The sequence below is a fragment of the Nicotiana tabacum genome, chromosome 19 (assembly GCF_000715075.1).
Source record: "Nicotiana tabacum cultivar K326 chromosome 19, ASM71507v2, whole genome shotgun sequence".
Taxonomy (NCBI): domain Eukaryota; kingdom Viridiplantae; phylum Streptophyta; class Magnoliopsida; order Solanales; family Solanaceae; genus Nicotiana; species Nicotiana tabacum.
This window is the reverse complement of record NC_134098.1, coordinates 83,524,125-83,546,093: the sequence shown is the minus strand read 5'-3', so window position 1 is coordinate 83,546,093 and position 21,969 is coordinate 83,524,125. Positions and strand designations below refer to the sequence as shown.

The 21,969-nt window shown below is 35.0% G+C and overlaps 1 protein-coding gene across 1 annotated transcript; it reads left to right on the top strand.

The window, feature by feature from the left end:
* The first annotated feature begins 6,781 nt into the window (after positions 1-6,781).
* Positions 6,782-19,539, top strand: LOC107765314 (synaptotagmin-1-like). The gene is made up of 12 exons (XM_075238100.1): positions 6,782-7,238; positions 8,766-8,864; positions 8,951-9,001; positions 9,094-9,217; positions 10,177-10,295; positions 10,386-10,487; positions 13,502-13,576; positions 13,887-13,963; positions 14,069-14,315; positions 14,400-14,750; positions 18,655-18,786; positions 19,237-19,539. The coding sequence occupies exons 1-12, from the start codon at positions 7,128-7,130 to the stop codon at positions 19,366-19,368; spliced, it is 1,620 nt and encodes a 539-aa protein (XP_075094201.1). The 5' UTR covers positions 6,782-7,127; the 3' UTR covers positions 19,369-19,539.
* The last annotated feature ends 2,430 nt before the right edge of the window (positions 19,540-21,969 follow it).

The following is a 21,969-nucleotide window of genomic DNA, read 5'->3' as shown; positions in this document are numbered from 1 at the left end:
GGTCTCATAAGTGAGTTATGCACCTGCGATGGATTTTTCGCAGGTGCGGTTGCGCAAAAGTGAGAATTGGTCCGCAGGTGCGGAAAAGCCTGGGCAGAAACCATAAATAGAACCCTTTGCCAATTTGGTTCATTTCCACCATTTTCAAGTCGGTGTTTGGAGCTTTTAGAGTGATTTTTGAAAGGTGATTCAAGGACTATCAGTGAGGTAAGTTGCTTGAGCCATAATACTCGTATATATGGTAATTTTTCGTTGTTTAATCATGTAATTAGTGAAAATGAGGGGTTAGGACTTTGGAATTTTTTAAGAGTAATTTAAGATTTTGAAGGATCAAACGATGTCAGATTTTGATGAATTTGGTATGGTTAGGCTCGTGAGTGGATGGAATTTCTAGTTTTGTAAATTTTGTCGGATTTCGAGACATGGGCCATGGGGGCGGGTTTGAGCCAATTTTGGGTTTTTGGTCTAAATTGGTAGTTTTTCTCGTGGAATTCATTCCATTAGCGTATATTGATGGTATTGCGCTGATTGTAAATAGATTTGGAGCATTTGGAGGCCGAGTCCAAAGGCAAGAGCATTGCAGGGTAGAGATTTGACCGGGTTGATATAAGTAATGATAGTAAATCTAGTCCTGAGGGTATGAAACCCCAAATTTCGTATCATTCTACTATTTTGAGGTGACGCACATGCTAGGTGGCGGGTGTGTGGACGTGCACTGTTGGGGATTGTGACTTATTCCGTCCCGTAGCAACTGTAAAGTTACATATTTTGTTGAAACTATATGATACTTATATGTTTTATAAAGAGTTTCTGTAAATTGGGTTGAATGCCATGTTTGGGCCTTGTGCTAATGCTGTTTGGACCATTAGGGGCCTTTCTTACTATCCTCTCACTATTTTCGATTGAGAATCTATACTCAATCATGGTTATACTTGTTTACTGCATAACTCAGCTTTATGACTCTATTTTGATGCATATAAATATTGTTTTGGGCTGAATACCCTATTGTTACTAAAATGCCCGAGTGGCTTGAGAGGTTTATGGCTGAGTGAGGCCGAGGGCCTGATTTGTGAGGATATTTATGGGATCAGGCTGCACACCGCAGCATGTTTGATATAGGCTGAGGGCCTGAGTGATTTATGCCATGATTTTGGCTTGATATAGCGCTTGCGCTGAAGGAGCCTCTCCGGAGTCTGTACATACCCCCAGTGAGCGCATTTACCTACTGAGTGCGAGTGCCGAGTGCCGAATGCTGAGTGACTGGGAGGCATGAGTGATTGTGAGGTATGCCCGAGTGGCAAGAGTGATTGTGAGGTATGCCTGAGTGGTAAGAGTGATTATGAGGTTTGCCCGATGGGTTGTATATGAGTAATATTTTCCCTGAGGGATTGTTTATGATTTCATCATTTTTGCTCACCTTTGCATTTTTTCTCTGTTTTAAAACTGTTGAAAAATATGCTTAAATTATTTTTACTGGAACTGGGTTTAAACGAGATATTTTGATTCAAATCCTAATTTTAAAAGCATGATGTATTTTACTGAGATTTCATGATATGAACGTTATAGGCTTTATTGCTCGTCACTACTGCCGAGTCTTTATTTATTGTTATTACTTACTGAGTTGGCGTACTCGTGTTACTCCCTGCACCTTGTGTGTAGATCTAGGTATAGTTGGACACAGTAGCGGTTGTTGATTATCCTGGTTGCAGATTTTCTCGAATATAGCAAGGTAGTTGTTTGGCGATCGCAGCCCCTGCTCTTCTCCCTCTTATCTTCCTCTAGCTGTATTTAGCTATTTTCCAGGCTGAGTTAGCCTTGATATTGTTAGACAGATTGTAGTAGATGCTCATGACTAGTGAAACCCCGATGTCGAGCTTTTCTTTTCCGCACTTTAGTTTGATCTGAACTCCTTTACAAAGGTTTTTAAGCTAAATAGCCTTGGAATTATCCTTGAAATGAAAAATATCGGTTTGTTTTAGAATGAGTCGGCTTGCCTAGTACCTCGATAGGCACCATCACGACAGGGATTAGTTTGGGTCGTGACAACATCGCAGTAAGATGGGCCCCCAAAGAAGTTTAGGAATATATATTAGGTTTGAATCACCCTCTATTATTCGTTATCTTGAACTATTGACGGGAGATTTATATACTGCTCGATTTGCAAATTGTCGATTTGATGAAACAATTTCCCCACAATTATGGGGGGAGAAAAAGGAAATCAAAGGAGAAATTGTGTGGGAAGTTTCATCATTATCTCACTTTGATCCACGTACCCTATATGTAATCAGGAGGTCCGGAAGATCATCTATTTACAAAATATTGCAAATCAAATGGCAGACGCAATTACTGATTTGAAAAGGATAACTAAGTCACATATCCCTACAGTGAACCTAAAGCACGCCTGAAGCATGGTAGGACTTTGGGTTCTAAGTATCAAAATCCTAGAAAAAAGAAAATCGACAAATGATCAAAATGATATTACGAAGGGATCTCCTGAAGAGACACAAGATCTAATTAGTTCTGAGATTCATGAATAAATCAATGAACCCGAGACTCAAGTGAGTGAGGAACTTTTAATAAGTTATACTGGTGATGTGATTAATTTAAATCGATCTAAATTAGTGGTGGATAATATTTTTGCATATAGTGTTGCACTTAACATTATGCAAGATAGTGAGAATCTTGAACCCCGATCTGTCAAAGAATATCGACAAATATCCGATTGGCCAGAATGGCAAGAGTCAATTCAATCGGAATTGAAGTCACTTGCTAAAAGAGAGGTCTTTGGACTAGTAGTCCAAACACTTGCTGGTATAAAGCCAGTTGGTCATAAATGGGGTTTTGTGCGAAAATGGAATGATAAAAATGAAGTTGAAAGATACAAGGCTCGCCTTATTGCACAAGGATTCTCACAACGACCTGGAGTCGATTATGAAGAAACATATTCACCCGTTATGGATGCCATAACATTTCGATATCTCATCAGTTTAGCCTTACGTGAAAGGCTCAAAATACATCTAATGGATGTGGTTACAACTTATTTGTATGGGTCACTTGATAATGAAATTTACATGAAAATCTCTGAAGGATTTAAAATACCCGAAGCATGTTCAAAATCTCGGGAAATGTACTCAATCAAATTACAAAGATCTTTGTACGGTTTAAAGCAATCTGGGCGCATGTGGTATAATCGCCTTAGTGAATATTTGCTGAAAGAGGGTTACATAAATGATATTATTTGTCCATGTATTTTTATAAAGAAGATGGCATCCGAATTTGTTATACTTGTTGTTTATGTTGATGACATAAATCTTGTTGGAACTCCAGAAGAGCTCCCAAAGGCAATTAAATATCTTAAGAAAAAATTTGAGATGAAAGATCTTGAAAAGACAAAACTTTGTCTTGGTCTGCAAATTGAACATTTAGCAGGCGAGATCTTTATCCATCAATCTGCCTATACAGAAAGGGTCTTAAAATGCTTTTACATGGACAAAGCGCACCCATTGAGTACACCAATAGTTGTTCGATCACTTGAAGTGAATAAGGACCCATTCCGACCTCCAGAAGAGGAAGAGGAACTCCTTGGTCCTGAAACACCATATCTCAGTGCACTAATGTATCTTACTAATGCTACAAGGCCTGGCATAGCATTTTCTGTTAATTTACTAGTAAGATATAATTCTTCTCCTACACAAAGACATTGGAACGGGATTAAGCATATATTACGATATTTAAAGGGAACTCTTGATATGGGTTTGTTTTATGCTAACAAAGATAGTGCAGATCTTGTTGGTTATGCATATGCATGTTATTTATCTGATCCCATAAAGCTAGATCTCAAACCGGGTACGTGTTTACATGTGGAGGCACTATCATATCATGGCGCTCCACAAAATAATCTATTGTTGCTGCTTCTTCAAATCATGCTGAAATAATAGTTATTCACGAAGTAAGTAGGGAATGCGTATGGTTGAGATCAATAATTTATTTTATTCAAGAAAAATGTACTTTGGAATGTGATAAAAGATCCACAATTTTATACAAAGACAATGATGCATACATAGCCCAATTGAAGGGAGAATTTATAAAAGGAGATAGAACGAATCACATTTTACCAAAATTATTCTACACACGATTTTCAGAAAAATAGTGACATTGATGTGCAACAAATCCATTCAAGTGACAATCCGACAGATTTATTCACTAAATCTTTGCCAACTTCAACTTTTGAGAAGATGGTATACAAGAATGGAATGCAAAGACTCAAATATTTAAAACAATATTTTTATGAGGGGGAGTAAAATACACGATGTACTCTTTTTTTTCCTTACTAAGGATTTTCCCATAGGGTTTTCTTTATAAGATTTTTAATGAGGCAGCTAGCAATGCGTATTACTAAATATGTGTACTCTTTTTCCTTCACTAGATTTTTTTCCCATGTGATTTTTCCTAATAAGGTTTTAATGAGGCACATTATCTTTTAATGAACATCCAGATGAGGGGGTTATAAATATATTATATTATGGATATTCATTTAGTACTCCGTTGTAAATAAGCTTCCTGAAGAAGTTTATCCATATGAGACTCCGCCGTAAATATGTTTATCTATTTAATACTCTATTGAAAATAAGCCTCCTGAAGAAGCTTATCATTTTGGTACTCCGTTATGGATAAACATTATCCTCGGTAGAAGATTATCTATATTTGGTACAGTAGCAACTTACAAGCAACTTACAAGCAGCTTACACAACAGTTTGCAGTGTAAGTAAGCTTACAAGCAACTTAATATAATATATATAAATATATTATATTATGGATGTTCATTTAGTACTCCATTGTAAATAAGCTTCCTGAAGAAGTTTATCCATATGAGACTCCGCCGTAAATATGTTTATCTATTTAATACTCTATTGGAAATAAGCCTCTTGAAGAAGCTTATTATTTTGGTACTCCGTTATGGATAAACATTACCCTCGGTAGAAGATTATCTATATTTGGTACAGTAGCAACTTACAAGCAACTTACAAGCAGCTTACACAGCAGCTTGCAGTAGCAACTTACAAGCAGCTTACACAACAGCTTCATTTCTTCTATAAATACAGGAGTTTTCAGTTCATTATGTACATAAGTTTGAAGTTTGAATAATATATCAGTTTATCTCTATACTTGTCTTTACTTTACAATCTTTATTTTATCACAAAAAAGATATTTTGGAAGAATATCACTACTTTTTGCAAAGGCTGTTTTTCAACCAAACACCAAGAAAGAATATTTAGAAAAAAATTTGCTAAATCTTTTTCAAAGTGTTAGAAGCGAATATTTCTCGTCCATTAATTCATAAAAATAACCTAAAGGTTAAATCCGTAAAATATAAATTTTAGATCCACGTACTAGGTGCATCCATATCATAAAATAGTGGATACGTTTCTGAATTGGTTTCTACCCTTCAACCCCAATCTTGTCCCACCCCACCCACCGACCCAACTCCCTTGACCCATCCCTACCTTACACCATACCCTTATTCTACATTAGTTATTTGAGTTTATTTTTGGAAAACTACTAGTTATGTCCATTTATAAGTAATTTATTATAAAAATTGGTCATTTCATTAAATATTACTATATTAACCCAATGATACCAATATTAGCCAATTAGCTATTTGTGGTAAAAAAGAACAAATTTTTATTTTTCTTTTGAGTGAGTGTTATTAGAATAAATTGGATACATCTTATGAAGTAGAAGATGAAACACGAAAAAATGATATGTGTATCATTTATGTATCGCATATATATCATATTTGTATCAAATGTGTATCACATGTATACCCGTGAGTGTGATACATGCGTGGTACATGTTTGATACACGTGTCCTAGAAGAATTTTTTGAACTCGATTTTAACTACGAAGTTTGATACCAAATCAGTTCAAATCACCTAAAATCTTCCTCAAAATTTGTATATTAACTCGTCTATATGTTTTCAATGAATTTCAACCATACACATTGAAAAAAGATCCCTTTTTGCTTAAATTTTTGGAATCTTATATGATATATATATATATATATATATATATATATATATATATATATATATATATATATATATTTTATCACCTTCTTTGCTACCTCATCCATGAAATATTCTTTCCGTCTTGCATCTAATGTTGTTGATCACGTTTAAAAATATGGAAAGAGATCTTTGCATATGATTCTTGGAGATAAAGAACCTTATTTATTCGGGTGTTTAATTTTTATATGTGTTTGACTAGTTTTGATAAGTCTATAATTAATGACTAGAGGTTGGTAAATTGTAACTTATTCGGGATATTTGTGTAAGATTCCCTTTATTTTTTTCCTGAGTCAATCAATCAAATATTGAATCAATATGTGAAGTTTATTTTTTTTTTGGAAAATATTTATTTCTTTTTATTATGTGATCAATCAAATATCTTAATATTTATGCAATATATCGCATTGAAATTATTTAACTAATATGCCAATCAACCCAAATGATATATAATTTGCACAAATTAAACACTTTTATAGCATTGCGTTTAAAAGTTGACCCCTCTTTCAGAATTAGATAAATTGTCTTAAAGTCAAAACTAAAATTCATCAATTTCGAAAAGTGGCTAACATTTAAGTACAATGCCAGAAAAAGTTACCCACTTGGTTAGTAGTGAAAAGTTTTGGTTACTTTAATTCCTGGGGCCTGCCTTATCGTCGGTGACCGAAACGTTAATAAAAATAAAATATAAACAGCACATAATTCATAACGTGTGTCGCGTACGTTTAAAAAATTTAACGTGCATTTTCTTTTCCTCTTACGCCGCTCGGGAGTCAGTTAATTTGGACACTATTCGCTTAACCCGGAGCGTCCTTTGCGCTAAAGCTTGTCCGAAATATCTACATCTAAATTTGAAAAGACGACAAAGGACACAATTCCCAAGGCATTAAATTGACACTGAAGTAGTTCCCTCGAGGGCACATTTGTCCTTTCTTCTAAATATTAATTTATCCTGATCAATGGCGTTGGTATATATGGTAAGAGAGAAGGTGAAGCAGATTCAGATGGATACATTTTGTTGAACGCTAACTTTGAGCTGGGTTTTGGTGTGGTTTTTAGAGAGATGGGTTTTGTGAGTACTATATTAGGCTTCTGTGGATTTGGAGTTGGGATTTCATTTGGCCTGGTGATCGGATACTATCTGTTCATCTACTTCCAGCCTTGTGATGTTAAGGTGTTGCACTCTTTGCTTTTGTGTCTTCGTTTCTACGTTTCTCTTGCTATCATATTATAATTGTGGGTTTAAGTTGTACTTGGATTGAGAATTTCTCTATTTTACTGTGTTATGTGTGTTTTCCTTTGCTATTTATGTGTATTGTGTATTTCATTAGGCAATGTCACTGATAAATTGAAAATTAGTATGACTGTAAGAATAGCTGCACGGCAATTTCTTCTTCTTGTTGTTAATTGGGTTAATCTAACTGGCTAAGTCAACCACAAGTTGACCTAGTATACTGGAGCTGCACATTTGCCCTAAGGTTTAATTGTTTGGTTCAGTAAAAGTTGCACTATGGATTGTAAGTTCAACATTATGTATGTAGATAATTTGACTTCTATTTGATAAAGAAAATTGTGATGTTAGTAAACAAACCTCAGGTTATTGGAAGAGTGAGACATGAACTAATAGTTTTATACTCCTTTTATCCCTATGTATATAAAATTATAAATTCTTCCCATTTGAGATTCTCCAGTAAAGAGATTTAACTGTTTCAAGAAGCGGGTAAGAGGCGGGACGAGGAAGTCTTTGCCCCTCCCCCCAAAGTTAAGATCAACACTAAAGGTAAATGAGCAACTAAAAGAGTATCTAACAAATAGATGGAAAATATTACAAAGAAAAAGTAAACTCTTGTTTTCATTTGTTGTAAGTCTATCTCGATAAGCTAGAGTCATACTTAGTAGAAGTAAGATGAAACGGAAGAGAAACTTAAGGCTGGTGCTTATATACGATCCTAAAAACATACTAAACATCCCACTAGAAAGCTGCCAATAAAGGGCAAAAGTATTTTACTTAGTCAAGCATCACCTGTTTGATAAATACTTCATCGAGGACTCATGGAGAATACTACCATATCAAGGTGAAATGGCTCAAATCATGGCCGTCTATGCCTCTAAAATTTGCTACCATCTCACTAGTAATACTAATATTATTCTATATAATTTCCACAAACTTGCAGAATTTAAATTTATTAAAACTGGCTGAAATTTTAATGTGATGCTTAAAAATTTAATAATGATTTGACATTTTCTCGTGTCACTACTAAGATAATAAAGAATATAAAAAGAAGTCAAATTTACATTTTAAAATTTGTGTGTAGTCAAATAGTGTCAAATAAAACGACATTGAGGGAGTAATTGTTTTATGTGGCCATGCCAAAATGCTGTTTAATTATTGTTTTGAAGGCACAAGCACAACTACCAGATTAATTGTACCTTGTTTCAGTACCAGCTTGGTGCTGAGCTTATATTACTAATAATACCTTTACTTATCAATAACAAAAAAGTCATAACTTAACTACCAATCCGAGAAAAAAGGTCATAACTTACTTGGTTGCATCCATGTCATTTAAACAGTTTCACTTATTCTTCAGGGTGTTTCATTTTTCCCTCATATGTTTGCAACGATACATTTTTTTAATCGTACCCCATCAGTGTTTTATTCCTTTTGGGCTGAACAACTAATGCATTTCCTGTAAACTATCAGGACCCTGTTATTCGTCCATTGGTTGAGCGAGATACTAAAAGCTTGCAGCAGATACTGTCTGAAATTCCTCTTTGGATTAAATGTCCGGACTATGACCGTGTATGTATATTGAGAAGCTTAAACTGCATTTAAAGTAGCTTTTCAGTGAATATATTTTTATTTGCTTTATATTTTCTAAACTTAAGGTGGACTGGCTCAACAAGTTTCTCGAGTATATGTGGCCTTACCTGGACAAGGTACTCTCATGTCTGAACATCATTCTGGACTATTTCCTTTATATGTTTGTTAAAGGAAATGAACTAACTAGTGCTCAACTATTTTTAAACAGGCAATTTGCAGAACTGCAAAAGATATTGCGGCACCAATTATTGCTGAGCAAATACCAAAATATAAAATTGATTCTGTCGAATTTGAAACACTAACTTTGGGGTCCTTACCTCCTACTTTCCAGGGTTAGTCGTTTTCTATGGCAACCGATAAATTTTATTTGTTCCTATTTTCTCTTACATGTTGAGATTTGTAGAAAAATAACGCGTAGCATAAGATATGAAGCATGCTATTTGTTTGGTTTTGCCTAAATGACATGGTATTTGTTTTTGGAAATAATTTGATTAACTGATTGTGCTCTCTCCATTTGAGACTGTGCATGTCACTTTGTTGCTGATCCATTTATTTTCTGAAAATCATGCTCATATCTAACTTTTAAGGGGTTAAGCAGTTGAGCAAGCAGTTACTGTCATTCTTTCACTCTGAATTACTTTCTGTAAGACGTGGATAAAATTGATGATCACTGGGAAGTCCCATAGAATTTTGACTAACGTACTGTATACCTTTAATAGACGGATAACAAACTCACTATCGAAGGCCTTGGGCAGCTTTGAGGTGAGAGGAGAAAAGTTAGAGGAGTTTGAACTTTAAAGGATCAGCTTCTTGTTAGCTAGCTGTCCTTTGATTGAGAATTTTGAAAACAATTGTTTAATCTCCCCCCTGAATATGATTATTTTCTCTTTAATGTCCACAAAATTTTTACTTATGGCAAAAAAATTATATTGCAAAATTATTTATCTCATGCACCTTAAATTTCCATGATCTTCTCATTTTAATGAAGTTCAATTAACCTGGTTGTGTATGCTTTCTATGCCATAAGTTTCTGGGAGGTGCATGCTTTTTCTAAGAAATGATATTCTACACAGACAATTATATCAAGTAGGACTCTTGTAGTCTTGTAATTGATGTTGGTCACGCTCTAAGATATGGTTTTACTGAGTTGGATTCAGTTATCAACTAGCCTGGTAGATCTCTTTGGTCAAATGCCTCTTATTCATCTTTATAATAATGGTTTAAAACTATATTTTGTGTTTGATTTTCGCTTAAATTCATCATAAGTTTTTCCTGTGCTTCTATTTGGCAGGGATGAAGGTCTATGTTACTGACGAAAAAGAATTGATCATGGAACCATCATTAAAGTGGGCAGGAAATCCTAATGTCACTGTTGCGGTCAAAGCATTCGGATTAAAGGCAACTGTTCAGGTTTTGCTTTACGTATTTTACATTTTGACGAGATTTTGACAAAAGAATGCCAACAATAGCCAAAATTAATTGCTTGAGTGGATGTTTCAGGTTGTGGACTTGCAGGTTTTTGCAGCTCCACGTATTACTTTGAAGCCTCTGGTTCCAAGCTTTCCATGTTTTGCCAAAATCCTGGTGTCCCTCATGGAAAAGGTAGGTTATGCATCTGGCACATGTTTTAAGAGTAGGTTTATATGTTCGGAAAAGAGTCATATTTGCCCCTGTACTCTTTAAAAAGGATTATATTTGTCCTTCGTTATACTTTTTAGATATATTTATCCTTATCGTTATACTTTAGGATCATATTTACCCCTGTACTTTTCAAAAGGGTTATATTTGCCCTTCGTTATACTTTTTTGACATATTTATCCTTACAATTATACTTTAGGATCATATTTGCCCCTCATCCGTTAGATCGCCATGTCCCACCTTTATTTTCCTACATGGCACCTATGTGGATTTTTTTTTCTTCCAATTTAAATATGGTCACCTATTTAAGATAATTTAACCTGCCCACCCAATTTAAATAAGACTTCATTAACTCCATTGTTGTGCAACTTCTCGTAATTTACTTTGGTTACTGCAATAATTGCGAGCTGTATTAGATTAGTGATTTTGAGTTCAAAGCTATTGTTTGCCAATATGTTGTCGCTGCTCTATCACTATTGTATTTCGCACAATTTTCGTAAATGTCGTATCAGGAAAGTGCTTTTCGTGGATCAATCATGGTCAATTGACCAAGTTTAGACTTTACAGAGTTTTATCACTACAAACACTTCAAAACATCATTGAGTGATTCATGTCTCGTGACTCCTAAGTATTAAAGGAAAACAAATTAACATAGACAAAAGTGAAATAATTAAATAAATCAATTAGAGATAACACTATAGTTTCATTCACTCACTGTCCAAAATTTTCTCGCTCTCCGGAAAACATGGAGCTGACCCGGAGAAGAGAGATGGACGAGTGGGGGAGGGGGGATTAGGATTTCCATTTATTTTAGTTAGTGTCTTGTTTAAATTGGGTGGGCGGGTTATTTTAGTTAGTGTGTCAATTGACCATGATTGATCCACGAAAAGCAATTTCCTGATACGATATTTATGAAGATTGTGCGAAATGCAATAGCGATATAGCAGCGACAACATATTGGCAAACAATAACTTTGAACTCAAAATCACTAATCTAATACTGCTCACAATTATTGCAGTAACCAAAGTAAATTACGAGAAGTTGCACAACAATGGAGTTAATGAAGTCTTATTTAAATTGGATGGGCGGGTTAAATTATCTTAAATAGGTGACCATATTTAAATTGGAAGAAAAAGAAATCCATATAGGCGCCATGTAGGAAAACAAAGGTGGGACATGGCGATCTAACGGATGAGGGGCAAATATGATCCTAAAGTATAATTGTAAGGATAAATATGTCAAAAAGTATAACGAAGGGCAAATATAACCCTTTTGAAGAGTACAAGGGCAAATATGATCCTAAAGTATAACGATAAAGGATAAATATATCTAAAAAGTACAACGAAGGACAAATATAACCCTTTTTAAAGAGTACACGGGCAAATATGACCCTTTTTCGTTATATGTTTGGAGCGAAAGAAAAAAGAACAAGCAAAAATTTTCAAAGCCAAACTGTTGTGTCTTGTTTCCTTGTGTAATCCTGTGGTTATATGGTTGACATGTTTCCTCTCTTTGATTAATCAAGAATGTAATGTATTTTATGGTCGTGTAGCTGGTATACGAATAATTTATGGATATGGGTCATTCATAGATAATGGGGAGAGGGATTGCCTAGTGTAAGGACCCTCCATCTCCCATGATAAGACAGGGGTTTGAGTCACCAAAGGAACAAAGTGAAGAAAGTGCTTTGTTGGTCATTCTTTGGTATGGGAAGTGGCGGTTCACTATTTTTTTTTAAAAAGAAGGGGGGGGGGGGGGGCAGTTTAGGTAATTGATATGAAACTATCCCATGCTCTTTTTTTCTTCCTTTTTGTAAAAATAAAAAATTCCTCTCATTACACCAAAAATATTGGGGGAAAAAATGAATCTATTTATGTTTCATTCCTCCATCTCACTACTTTCGATCGGTGTCCTAAATCTTTGTTCTCCAAGCTGTTTTTTCACTCCCAACAACAAATAACAACCCAATATAATCCCACAAGTAGGGTCTGGGAAGGGTAGTGCGTACGCAGACCTTACCCCTACCCTGGGGGTAGAGAGGCTATTTCCGATAGACCCTCGACACAAGAAGATAAAATGCGACAATAGAATAGTAACAACAACTGTGTTTTTTCACTCCCAATCTCTTGTAAACTCCACCTCGACATTGCTTATCCACTGACCTTGATAGCACCCATGAAATGTTAAACAAGGAGAATACCAGTGTGCATAACATAGATGTAAAGCTGCAGTGCAGCATGAGCACTTGTCTTATCCATGCTCCTTTCACGAGCAACTCCAACTCACAATGTTTTGCCCTCATCTATGGACTATCCACCGTTAATATTGCACCCCGTATTGCATACGAAGTGGAAAAAGCGACTTTTGCAGTGCATTGGGACTTTGTAAATTCTGCCAAACTTACCTCTTTGTCTTTTCTTTTGGACAGATTCAACTAGCTCTTTTCCCCTTCCTATTAACTCCAATTAAACTGATTTACCATGACTGACTTCGCCCTTGTCCTCCTTTATATCATCTTGGCCATGCCATCTTCTCCTATTGAGATATTTGCTGAGAAATTCCTCAACATCATCTCACTCCAAGTCCAATCCTGTATGGCCCTTCTGAAGTCCACTATCCCCATGATCCCTCTGTCATCCCTCATATAGTTTAGCCTCTGTAAAGTTTATCACACTATGGTTGACATCTTCCCTTGATATTATAGATTTCTGAACTCATTTCAATTTATTAGGGCAGATTTTCGTTTGTTGACGTGCGTCTTAGTAGATTCTTATTTTTTGTGAAAGGTAACAGTATACTAATGTCAGCACAAACGATGTGCTTAAGCCATATTTACAGTTCAAAAAGCAATCATATGTCCTTGTTCTATCTTTTACAATGATTCTATGATGTCTAGGTTCTGCATCTTCTAAAATAGCTTTCTTTACACCACAAATGAAACAAAAACATCGTCTTAGTAGATTCTTATTGGTTTGCAGCCACATGTTGACTTTGGATTGAAGCTTTTGGGTGCTGATCTTATGTCCGTTCCTGGCTTGTACAGGTTTGTCCAGGTACTATAGTTTTTGATGTCCATTGTCTTCTATTTCTTGTTGGAACAGTTTATGCTTCTTGCCTTCTCATTTGCTCTTTTTTGGAAAACAGCCTGTATCCTTTACTGTATTTTACTGAAGACTGTAAGCATATTTGTTGCTTAGCTTCTAAGGTTAAGAATCCTAGGAATTTCTTACCAAATTTTTTAGTATAGAGATTTGAGTTTAATGACACAAAGCAGCTGCTATAAGTGCATGTGCAGGGGATAACATTTTTGTTGTAGTCATGATCAAACGATTTAATATTAATATTGGGAAACTCTCTTTACAGGAGACCATTAAAGATCAGGTTGCTAACATGTATCTGTGGCCTAAAACTCTAGAAGTGCAGATTTTGGATCCATCCAAGTATATCTTCTTTACTTTTAGATTTTGCTATCATATTCTTTGTCTCAGGTTTTGCAATCTCTTTCAATTAATTGTATCATTTTATTTCACTTTGCGAACATGTAGAGCAATGAAAAAACCTGTAGGGATCCTGCATGTGAAGATTCTGAGGGCAATGAAGCTGAGAAAGAAAGATTTAATGGGTGGATCTGATCCTTACGTAAAAGTTAAGCTCACTGAGTCAAAACTTCCTTCAAAGAAAACCACTGTGAAGCATAAGAATTTGAATCCAGAGTGGGATGAGGAATTTAATATGGTTGTCAAAGATCCAGAAACACAAGCATTGGAGCTCTCTGTTTATGATTGGGAGCAGGTAACTTTTCTAGTTTCTTGATACACATTCATTATTGTTTTCCTTCTTTGTGCTATCTCAAGCTTCAGTCCCTTCTTTATTCAGATTGGCAAACATGATAAGATGGGTATGAATGTTATTCCACTGAAAGATTTGACCCCTGATGAATCAAAAACTATGACTCTGGATCTCCTAAAGAATATGGATTCTAATGATACTCAGAATGATAAGGACCGCGGTCAGATCATGGTGGAATTAACCTACAAACCATTTAAGGAGGACGAGGTGCCGAAAGAATTTGAAGAGTCAGATGCAGTACAAAAAGTTCCAGAAGGAACGCCACCAGGGGGAGGCGTCCTTATGATTACGGTCCATGAAGCTCAAGATGTTGAAGGAAAGCACCATACTAATCCATATGTCAGGATTATTTTCAGAGGGGAGGAAAGAAAAACTAAGGTACAAAATTTCCTCTTCTTTCTAATCCTTCATTGCTCTCTACTTGGCAGGCAATGATAGAAATGAGTAGGATAGTATAGAATTCTTTTCCCACTCATCTTCAACCTTTCAACCTCAACACCTCTACCTCACAAGTGTTTAGGCTTTACGCTAGCCCGGGTATCCAAGCTCTCTAGAATTCACTCCCTCCTTTCAATATTACTTGCTAACTTGACCACATTCTGAAGAACACAAATTGATAATTTTGATGTGATAACCTTTTGAAACAGTAATTCTAAACCTTTATGCTTGTCAGGTTATGCCACCTAAACCAGGACAGTGGTGGCATTTGTACTTCATCACAAACTTGCATTGGCTTAGTTTCTAAGAGCCCGTTTGACTTTGTCGATTTAAAGTAGATGATGATAAACATCAAGTGGTAACAACACATTTAAATGCTGAAACTGATTTTAAGTCGCTACGTGTTTAGATAGAAGTGTTGGTTTGACAATAAACAGTTGATGTGTTTGGTTTAAAAGAACATGGAGAAGGACGAACATTGAAAACGGAATGGAGAGGGAGTTAGAGGTTTTGTTTTGTGAAAGGTTATTTCGAGGAATACAAATAATATTAGGGATAGAATAGTAAAGCCCTCGGTCAAATCGGAAGCGCTTATAAGCACTTTTGATGTTTACCTAGCGCATATATAGAGGGTGTTTGGCTAAGCTTATAAGCTGGTCAAAGTAGCTTATAAGCACTTTTCGGCTTATCTACGCGTTTGGTAAAGTTAAAAGTGCTTATAAGCCAAGTGCTTATAAGTCAAAAATAAGCCAAAAGCCATAAGCTGGTCACCCCCAGCTTATAAATTTTTAGCTTATAAGCACTTTAAGTTTGACAAAAAATTTTACTATTTTATCCTTAAAATATTCTTTTTTAGAACAAAACTCTTGCATCGATACTCACTGCCTTAAGTACTATTTCAACCTACTCCCTCCCTCCGCCTCTTCAAGTCTGCAATGCTCATTGACTATTTAAGATAAGCAAATTCTCTATTCCTTTGCATATTTATATCTAGGTGATTGCGTATTAATCTTTGAACTATATGTAATAAATGAGGACATATCAAATTTTTGGTATGTTGCTTTCTAAGTGTTGTGGTGATAAAGACAGAGTTTGTTGAACTTCAAATATTTTGTCCTATTTAGGTTTATTTTTTACTGAGAAACTTTTATCAATTTATTAATTATTATAACTTATGATTATATGCTTATCATAAAATAAATTATATTTATCATAAAAGTTATCTTATCTAAGTACAGTTGTATTTAAAATAAAATGACAAATAGAATCTTTTGTTTTTGGATCGATTTGGAATCTAAAATTTTGAAGATATTACGCCCTTATAGGTGTAAACACTTGTAAGGTTATTTAAGTCATTTTAACAGAAAAAGAGCTTATCAACACTTTTTTATCAAATACTGCAGCAACTTATTATCAATTTCAGCACTTGTATCCAAACACGTAACTGCTTATTTATTAAATCAGTTTCAGCACTTAAAAGTGCTTTTCAGCACCTAATGCTTATTAGCTACTTCAAATCTGCTAATCCAAACGGGTTCTATGAGCACTTTTGATGTTTACCTAGCGCATATATAAGCAAAAAAGTGGTTTCATCAACTTATAAGCTTTTCCAAACTCTCTAAGTTTACCAAATGTTCGAATTTGAGACTCATGTATCAAGAAAGCTAGAGAGAGGTTAGAGGGAGTGGCTAAGCAGCCGAGGAAAAAGCCACAACCATGAAGAAGTGATATCCTATATCATGAGGTTATTATATAGAGATCAGAAGACCAAAAAGGGGGAGTTCAGATTTTGGGTGTGGATATTAGTATTACTTCATTTTCCCCAAGATCTCCTTTCTTAGCCCCACAGATATAATGTATAGTTCAATTACCATTCCATGAAGCATGTTAGTTTCCTGGGACCCTTTACCTTGCTAAGTTGTGTAGAACATTTTTCGATTTTTGAAGCATGAAAATGCTTGTGGTAACTTCTTTTTTCGTTCTTTCTTTTTTTCATTTTTGGGTTACGTGAAAATAAAGCACCGTTAGTTAGGATAAGAGATTGTCGTTAGGTCAGGCTAAGTAGTCGCTTGAGTTAACGTGGTTGTGCAAGAATCTTCATCTTCTCTTGTAAGGGAGCTCCAAGTTTTTTATAGAGTTCGCGCAAAAACGTCCTTTTCTTAGGGAATGTCCTATGGAAACTTAAGTTTTTCCGAGAAAAAATTGTAGTATCAAAGGTTGCTTCTTGGGGTCCACTCCCTGGATGAATTTCTTCCATTAACAATAACAATCCAGTATAATCCCACTAGTGGGGTTTGGGGAGGGTAGTGTGTACGCAGACCCTACCCTGGGGTAGAGAGGCTGTTTCCGATAGACCTTCGGCTTCCTCCCTCCAAGAACTCCCCACCTTGCTCTTGGAGTGACTCGAACTCACAACCTCTGGTTGGAAGTGAAGGGTGCTCACCACTAGAGCAACCCACTCTTGTCACATGAATTTCTTCCATTATGTCTTCAAAATCCATTGGAGTGCATGATAGATTCCAATAATTTCAGCAACTATGCTGTTTGTGTTTCCAATCAGAGTACAAATTCATTTTCTATTCTTTTGTTTCTTGAATTTAAAAACTGCATATCTATTATTCTGCTGTATACCTTTCTCAGCCTTTTTGGCTAATATACATGTAGTATTTCTTCATTCTGCTATTACTATAGATCTCTCCATGATAAGCTTGTGTGCAAATTTAATTTGCATTCTCGCCCTCATAGTAAATCCATGTAGGTCATAAAACTGAAACTGCTGGAGGTTCGTTTACTTAGAACTTTTTTTTTTTTTTTTTGCTTTTCTGGATTTGCAGTATGTATTTAGGGTGTGTTTGGTGTGAAGGAAAACATTTCCCGGAAAGTGTTTTCCAATTTTTCCATGTTTGGTTGGCTTAAATGTTTTCCTTATCAAGAGAAGGGAAAACATTTTCCAAAACTCCTTATCAACCTTCCCCACCCTCACCAACACACCCCACACCCACCCACCTAACCCCACCCCCTCTCTCCAAAAAGGCTTTTTTTTTTTCAAATTTCAGTTTTTTTTTTCTGTCGCCACCCACCCTACACCCCCGCAATTTTTTATTTTTTTTTCTTTTTTTTTCGCTTTTCTGCACCACCCACCCTACTGCCCCCCACCCCGCACAATTTTTTATTTTATTTTTACTTCTTTTTTTTTTAATTTTCAAATTTTTTTTTTCTTTCTGCACCACCTACCCCCACCCCACTGCCCCCCCAAAAAAAAAAAATTTTACTTTTTTTTTGTAATTTTAAATTTCTGTTTTTTCGTTTTTCTGCACCCCCACCCCCCGCCGCTCCTGCAACCCCCCTGAAAATATTTATTTTTTTTTTTATATTTTAAGTTTTAGTTTTTTCATCCTTCGGTTTACATGTTCGAAATTTTACAAGTTCCAAAGTTATGAGTTCGGAGATTTATGTGTTTGGAAGTTTACGGGTTTAGAAATTATAAAGTTTACGGGTTCGAAATTTCGCGGTTTCGAAAGTTTAGCGGTTCGGAAGTTTATGAAATTTGTGGGTTCGAAAGGTTGTTGGTTCGAAAGTTTATGACTTCATGTTTATTGTATCTAAATTATTTATGAGTACTCTTGAGAAGTTATTTTCCTTAATTTGCGTACCAAACACCGGAAAATGAATAAGATTACTACTTGTTTTCCAAGAAAATATTTTCTTGAAAAACGTTTTCCGTTATACCAAACATACCCTTAGTCTGACTTTGACTTAAATGCAAGAAATTTCCTGCATAGGGTTATACTATGTCTAATTTTCCTCACATTCATTTACGTGATTTTATCCACCTTGATTGCAGCAAGTCAAGAAGAACAGGGATCCAAGATGGGAAGAGGATTTTACTTTTGTGTTGGAGGAGCCTCCTGTGAATGATAGGCTGCATTTGGAAGTTCTCAGCACCTCAATGAGGATTGGCCTATTGCATCCTAAGGTACAGAAATTGCTTTTTCTGATATTTATTATGCCTTAAGGGTGGAGCAACGGACTGGTGCAAGTAGTATTTCTCTGGAAACTTGAGATGACCTTTTAGAATATGATGTTGAACAGTTGAAGTGTCACCATACAATAGTAACAACAGATATTAGTAATTGGAATGGTGCATTTTATATAGCTTCTGTTTCAAAAGGTGAAACTCGCATCTGTTATTTACTGTTTTACACTGCAGTAATACTCCGTTAGGATAAAATGGTATGCATCCTATTTTAGTTAATCACCTTTCAAGGTAATATGAAATGCTATTTCTTCCTGCAATCTTGGTTTTGTGTTTGACATTGTTTTGTTGAAGCTCTCACTTTACTCGATCTATAAAAAAATGAAGCTCACTTAATTGTTTATATTACTGAAGCTAACTTATACTGGTGTAATTTTTTTCTTAACTCAGGAGGTATTGGGTTATATTGATATAAGCCTTTCCGATGTTGTTAACAACAAAAGGATCAACGAGAAGTACCACCTCATTGATTCAAAGAACGGTCGCCTTCAAGTTGAGCTGCAATGGAGAACTGCATCATGATCTAATCGCTAGTTCCATGCCTGAAAACATGTTCATTTTCCTTGTATTCTGTTTTTTGATTGTCCGATGGGTGTTTGGGGAGTAAAACAAAAATATTTCCTTTTTCAGCCCACGTTGGAAAAATCTTTGCAATTGTTTTGTACATTACTACGTAACAAAATTGTTTGTTTAGTTTGCCTTTTTCTCTTTGTCTGTATTATTTTAAGGTAAACTTACACAAATGTCCCAAATAAGTCTTTAATTTACCAACCTCTAGCCATTAGTCATAGACTTACCAAAACTAGCCAAACACATTTAAAAATTAAAAAATCCAAATAAATAAGGTTCTTTCTCTCAAAGAATTACATGCAAAAATCTCCTTCTATATTTTTAAACGTGATTAGCAACATTAGATGCAAGACGGAAAGGAAATTTCATTGATGAGGTAGCAAATAAGGTGATGAAATACAAAAAAAAAATACAATATTCCAAAAATCTAAGCAAAAAAGAAACTTTTTCAATAGGTATAGTTGAAATTCATTGAAAACATTCAGATAAGTCAATATACAAAATTTGAGAAAGATTGGAGGTGATTTGGACTGGTTTTGTATCAAAATTCATAATTAAATCGAGTTCAAAAAGTCTTTTTCTACGACACATGTAAAACATGTATCACGCATGTATCTCACACACATGTATACATGTGATACACAATTGATACAAATATTATTTTTTTTATGTTCAGTTTTTTACTTTAAAATTTTCAATTCAAACCACCTCAAAATTTCAACAAATCATTCCAAAACTGAGATTCAAGCTCCTTAAGATATACCCAATTTATTCTAATAACACCCACTCAAAAGAAAGAAAAAATTTGACATATTTTTGCTAAAATAGCTAATTGGCTAATATTAGTAATATTTTATAAATTGACCAATTTTAATAATGAGCTACTTATAAATGGACATAACTGGTAGTTTCCCTTATTTTGACGGCTTGAAGGGCTTTAGGCGTAGAATCTATTCCCCTCATGACGCATGCTAAATCGAGGGGCGCTCCGCACATTATAGCCTTGTTAAATTTATTGTAATTCTTAATATCCTATGCATTGGCTAATCGATTTTTCCACCCAACCTATGGCAGCCAACAATAGTAGTGACATAATTGAAGATTGGTCACAAAGCCAATTCAAGAGCAACGTATCAAGAATTGGAAAAATCTAGCAAGTCCACGAGATGAAATGATGGAAATTGTCACTTTTTTTTTAATTTAAAAATTGAAGTAAAAGGTAATGGAGTACTATTAAATTAATGGGCTTTTATCAAATCGATTGAAAGAAGGTGCTACATCATACATGTCTCAAACAAAATATGAATGTAATAGTTTCTCAAAAGACTTTTTGAGTAAGAGAAATAAATAAATTTATTAAGTAAAAGTTATCCCACATGACTGATGTTACTAACTAGTATTATTCCACGAAATTATATTAGTCATTACAGAAATGTAGAAATAGTGAAAAAATTTGAAGACTAAATTTAATCAAGACTAATTTTTAAGGTCTCTTTCCTTACGCGGAAGAGCACAGTTAGCCACTAATAAGACATGTATTTACTTTTAAGCCACTGTTTAAAATATCTTTAGTCTTTAGCCACTGCTTTAATAAACTTTACCCGCCTGGACGAAAATATCCTTCTGCTCATAAAGTTCATGACCAAGTGTCCTTAACTTATGAGCTTGTTACTGTAAGTTCATGACTACTTGTCCTTAATTTACGAGCTTGTAAGTCTAAGTTTAGGACTACTTGTCCTTAACTTTTGAACTTGTAACTCTAAGTTCAGGACTACATGTCCTTAACTTTTGAACTTGGAACTCGAAGTTAAGGACTACCTGTCCTTAATTTCTGTGTTTGTAACTCTAAGTTAAGGATTACATGTCCTTAATTTCCGTACTTGTAACTCTAAGTTAAGGACCAAATGTCCTTAATTTTTGAACTTCCAACTCTAAGTTCAAGACCAAGTGTCTTTAACTTACGAGCTTGTTACTGTAAGTTCAGGACTAGCTGTCCTTAATTTATGCGCTTGTAAGTCTAAGTTAAGGACTACATGTCCTTAGTTTTTGAGCTTGTAACTCTAAGTTCAGGATTACATGTCCTTAACTTTTGAACTTGTAACTCTAAGTTTAGGACTACATTTCCTTATTTTTTGAATGAGGCATGAGTTTTGAACTTTTGATAAAGGGTCAATTTTTACCCCAAAAGAACCTTAGAAATGTAATGCATATTATTAATCTTGTTACCTTCCAAATATTACGGGACTTGATCTTGAACGTGTGTGTGTTCTAGAAAATATAAATAGAATTATAAATCCGATAGCTACAACTCCAATTCACCTTGTACTAAAGTTCTGGAGAGAGAAGTGAGAGTTCTTAACTTTTGATAAACGGTTTTGATAAACCGAGAGAGAAGCGAGGGTTTGGGAAGAAAAAAAATAGAAGAAAGGGTAAAAATATCTTTTCATATTAATTTTAATAGAGTAATGACTATTTTTGCTCAACATTAGAATTGCTGAATAAAAAATAAATAACACCTTAAATAGTGGCTACCACACGCCATTTTTACTATGC